The 4,919-nt window shown below is 53.7% G+C and overlaps 1 protein-coding gene across 1 annotated transcript; it reads left to right on the forward strand.

Moving 5' to 3' along the window:
• The first annotated feature begins 606 nt into the window (after window positions 1–606).
• LOC122391484 (leukocyte elastase inhibitor-like) lies at window positions 607–3,114 on the forward strand. The gene is made up of 2 exons (XM_043385432.1): window positions 607–849; window positions 1,290–3,114. The coding sequence occupies exons 1-2, from the start codon at window positions 837–839 to the stop codon at window positions 2,516–2,518; spliced, it is 1,242 nt and encodes a 413-aa protein (XP_043241367.1). The 5' UTR covers window positions 607–836; the 3' UTR covers window positions 2,519–3,114.
• Window positions 3,115–4,919: the final 1,805 nt, after the last annotated feature.

The following is a 4,919-nucleotide window of genomic DNA, read 5'->3' on the forward strand; positions in this document are numbered from 1 at the left end:
GGAAATTTTATTTGAAATTTTCAAATCCTGGCGCCCGGGACGTTGTCCGCTCCCAGCCCGTTAGGACGCTTATCCGCGTGTGAGTGCGAACCACGGAGCATGTTTCTCCTAGCTTTCAAGCACTGTTATGTTTCGTGAGTACAACTCAACTAGCGTCAGTGGCGTTACGCCTGGGTTGGATCATTTCGTGATGTCACCGTGGTCACTTCCTGAAAGTAGAGGGTGTGACTTGTCACCTCGTCGCGGAGCGATGGGGTTTGTGATTTCCGGGCTCTGACGCAATTGCCACCGAATCACCATCCTCAAATAATCATACTCACGTGCTGGGCGTCCCGAACAGGGTGTGTGTGAGTTATTCTGGGGCGCTCAAGTGGTAGCGCAGTAGTGCCCTGATCAGCTCAGCAAGGGCGTGACCAGAACCAGCGATGACCAAACCTCCCGACTCGACCCCTATCCTCGGCCCAGTTTTCATTCCGTGTAACATCACCCCATGTTCCCCGTCCCCCGACATACCCTGGGGTGGTGCGGGTCCGACCCCACCGACCGCTGACCCTGAACGCGCCCCTGCCGCTGCGGCCTCTGTCGGCGGGAAACTCGGCTGGCCGCTGACGTCACGGCTGGGGACGGACGGTCGGTGGGTGGCTGGGGACGGGCGCCGGCGCATCCCACACTGGAAATACCCAGCCGGGTCGAGCGGCGCGTTTTTAGCGGCGCCACAGCGCTGAGGCCGGCAGTGAGAGACCGACCGCCGGGGTCGCTGGTGCTGTGATCGAGGGCAGTGCATCAGGAGCGAAGTGATAGACCGAGTGGAGCGACACAGGACGATCGACTGCAAAATGAGGGCCATAGGTAAGCGGAAGGGCGTGTGTAATGCCATTTTGCTTCTTATCGTTTCATCTTTTCATTTGTCTGTGTGTTGGTCAATCTATTGCTGTTGGCAAAAAGCTTTTTCGGTCGTGGGCTACCACTGATTTGCCCTTAATTACATATTTTCGGAGAAATTAAACCACCGCCGTCTATATCCAATGCAAAATTATCTGCAGCTTCGAATACACTGTGAAATGTTTTGCATACCCTTGTCGATGTCCATAAATCATTTTTATCGCTGTGGCGGTTCGGTCTCGCACATCAACATGGACGGATACTGTCCCGCCAAATCAGGAAACCCGTTGCAGGGCGAAATCCCACAAGATGCTGGGAATTGTGGTCTTGCATTACAAAGGATTAACCGACATGCGCTCACCCCCGCCAACAATGTCGTTGACACGTTTTCTCCTGGTTTTGCGCAGGTCTGGTTGTGGCCGTTTTTATAGCTCAGCACTCGGTGCTGGGCATGCCCCGGAACAGCATCGCTGACAACGTGGCCACGTCCCAGTCGCCGCAGCCGTTCAGCATCACCAACTCGATGGTGGACTTCACGGTGGACCTGAGCACCAACCACCTTGGCCGCGGCAACGTGGTGTTCTCGCCGTTCTCCATTACGAGCGTGCTGAACCTGCTGCTGCTGGGCGCCTCGGACCGCACCTACGACCAGCTGCGCGCCGCGCTCCGCTACCCGGCCGGCATCGAGGACCTGCTCATCCACCAGCAGAGCGGCCTTCAGCTGCAGTCGCTACTGTTCCACTCCAACGGCAGCACGGTCAGCATCGCCAACCGGCTCTTCGCCGCCGCCGGCCTCCGCATGGTGCCCGAGTTCCAGAAGGCGGCCAGCTCCTTCTACCAGGCTTCCGTGGAGACTCTGGACTTCAACCACCGCCCGGTACCTTCGCAGCGCCGCATCAACACCTGGGTGAGCGACAACACCAACGGCAAGATCAAGAAGCTGCTGACGGAGCCGCTGCCGACCAGCACGAGGTTGGTGGCCACCAACGTGGTCTACTTCAACAGCTCCTGGCAGACGCCGTTCAACGCTTCACGCACCGCCATGGACTCACGCTTCCACGTCAGCGTCAACGAGACGGTGCCGGCCAACATGATGACCGGCGACCTGACCGTGCCGTACGGTGTGTTCCGGGACCGCGGCTTCAGCGTGGTGGGCCTGCCGTACTCGGGTGGTCGCCACGGCATGTACGTGTTCCTGCCCAACGAGGCGGGAGAGGAGGCGCTCCGCCGCCTCGAGCAGCACCTGGGCTCGGCCTCTCTGACGGAGATCGTCAACTCGCTTCGCGAGGACACCCTGCTGGTGCGACTGCCGCGCTTCAAGATGTCGCACACGCTCTCTCTGGCGGGTGCCCTGCAGAAGATGGGCGCCGCTGACCTGTTTGACCCGATCCACGCGTCGCTGAAGCGCCTGTCGCCGGACGGACCACTGTTCCTCAGCGAGGTAGTGCACCAGGCGGTGATCGACGTCCACGAGACGGGCACCGAGGCGGCCGCCGCCACCGTCGGCCTCGTCAGCCGCGGGAGCTTCGGCTCCAGCTTCATCGCCAACCGGCCCTTCCTGTTCGTGATCCGCGACACCAAGACGGGCGTGCCGCTCTTCTGGGGCCGTCTCGTGAGGCCTGACACCGTCGAGTGAGCGACACAGCTGCTTTTCAGCTCTTTGAAGCGAAGTATTCGGCAAGAGGGCGGCCGTAGACCCCGGCCCGCGAATCTGGCCGCTCTGTCGTGCGTGCTGCCAGATGCCCGGCAAAGGAAGCTGCCGATGCTGACTCCATAGAAGATCTCAAGCCAAATGGAGGTCGCGTCGCGAAGAAGCTCGGACGCACGCTCCGGCGCTGCTGACCTTGTCCCACGCAGCGACAGGAAACTGTCCTTTGTGGTAAATTACGTGCCGGATGACCTCAGGGCACGGTAACGTCATCATCACTTCCGGCACGCTGGGCGAACCGGGTATTGTTGCGAGCGACAGCGGAAATTGGGCGCGTGACTTTGGTGCTGATTGTCGAGGATGTGTCGGTGTGTTGTTTCAGTGTTTGATGAGTGACCGTTACGGCAGAGAAGGCCGCTAAGTTGCCAGGCTTTGATATTCGTTTATTTGAACTCGAGTGGTCTATAGTGCATGGCCTAGCTCTTGATGGTTGTGCGGTGTTAATCGAATATTCTGCTTGCCTATTTTATTTATGTCTGTTCATGTGCTGTTATGTTATTGAATATATACGAAGTGCGAAGTCACCTTTTGATTATAAAGTGCCAACGGGAGAGGCTGTCGAAACGTTCCAGAGTCACCAGTTTACATAATTCGGGGGCATCGGTCTTCGGTTGCCAGTCTCCTGCGTTGCCAGACATTTGCGCAGTGGATATAACATACACAACATTGGAGCTTCGAATTTCTGATGCAATAAGTGAAAACGATACGTTCGTATAAAGCTTATTAGTTATTTTTAATAATTGCCTTTATTATATTTTTTTTGGGGGGGGGGGGTTTGACAAGCATCCCCCCTTTCATAATAATTTCGGCTCTCGTTGCTTATGACATCTTAATTGACCAACTGAATCTATCGTGAATTTTATCAAAGACCTCTGTAAAATGTGAGGTCTATGTTTCTATTCTTAAACGTTTTCGACTGAATGTCAAGTTCGCTTGTTAAAAGTTCCAATGCTAACTCTTGTGTCACGCTGTGCGATTTTAAGCGTGCTGGATATAGGCCTCCCACCGATGTGTAAAATGACAATTTTATCAAAAGTGAAATGTTCTTATTGTATTGCTTTATAGTAACTCTTATGTCGGCCTACATCTTAACTATAACAGTTATCATTTCTTTAACCTCAAAGTAACATTTGATTAGTTTCCCACTTTTCTTTACCATATACAATTTATACATACATACCTAATATAATGCTAGAATGGGCGTTCACTTGTACACATTCATGCACCAATGCACATACGTATGTACCTACACGACTACAATGCAACACAAATGATGCATCTGTACTACCGGGAACGGTAAAGAGGGGACATTTGGTTAAGGTCAATCACTTCTTCTGTTTTTCCTCGACTTCCAAAAGCAATAACATTAATTCTGGCCCACGATCCACCTTTCCAATTTAGTTCAACATGGTTCAACTCTTCCCTGCGTTAGGTCCATTCTTGTTTTCTCGAAATGTCATACACCAACTATTTACTCATACATGGAGTCATAATGCGCCCTCAGATGACATTTCGTAAGCGAGTGACAAGAAACTTGCGCTTCAATTTGGTACCCGAGCGCGACACATATTTTACATAATGCGTTCAATGATTTATTTTTTCTGATTTGTGTACCTACTATGAAACTGGTTTTGAGCATACTCCAGCCAGCTTGTCTGCTCTTCTTAGAACTACATAGGCACTGCTGGTAAAAATAACATTCAAAATCAGTATGAAGGCCGCCAGCCAGGGAACTTCGTCTCCTGAACAAGGAGCATCACCTTAGCGGTAAGTCTCCAATGCAGTCGTCGCTAGGCATACGTCATTAGATCTGCCGTGCAGTGTCTGCTTTGGTCGCGGCGACGGCCGAGGACAGCCATCTCTCGCTGGCGGTGTCATAATCGGTGAAGGGCCCGTGGCGAGGGCCGGCAGTGGTGCTTCTGGGATAAGTTGGCGTGCTTCCCGACCGCGACTCTGAGGGAACCGAAGGCGGCGGGGAGCTCCGGTGACGTTACCTTGGAGAGGCTCGGAAGAGCAGGGATGACCGGTGATCGTCTAGACTACTTGCATACCATACGGACAAAGCTGCCTTGGAGAGGGTCGGCTGGGCCGGGATGGCCGCCCATCTTGCATATAACTTACATACCGCCTGGATAGCAACGTTACCTTGAAGAGAGTCGGCCAGCCGTTATGGCCGCTGGTCGCCTCTCAGACGTATTATCATATGTGCATATATCGCACCTTGCCTTGGAGAGGTTGCAAGATGGTCGTACAGCGTCGTACGTCGTCGTACAACGTACACTTACATACCGGCTGGGCCTGTAATGTTGAAATTATGCAGTCCAGAACG

The sequence above is a fragment of the Amphibalanus amphitrite genome, unplaced genomic scaffold (genome assembly GCF_019059575.1).
Source record: "Amphibalanus amphitrite isolate SeventyFive unplaced genomic scaffold, NRLGWU_Aamphi_draft 000439F_arrow, whole genome shotgun sequence".
In the NCBI taxonomy this organism is placed as follows: domain Eukaryota; kingdom Metazoa; phylum Arthropoda; class Thecostraca; order Balanomorpha; family Balanidae; genus Amphibalanus; species Amphibalanus amphitrite.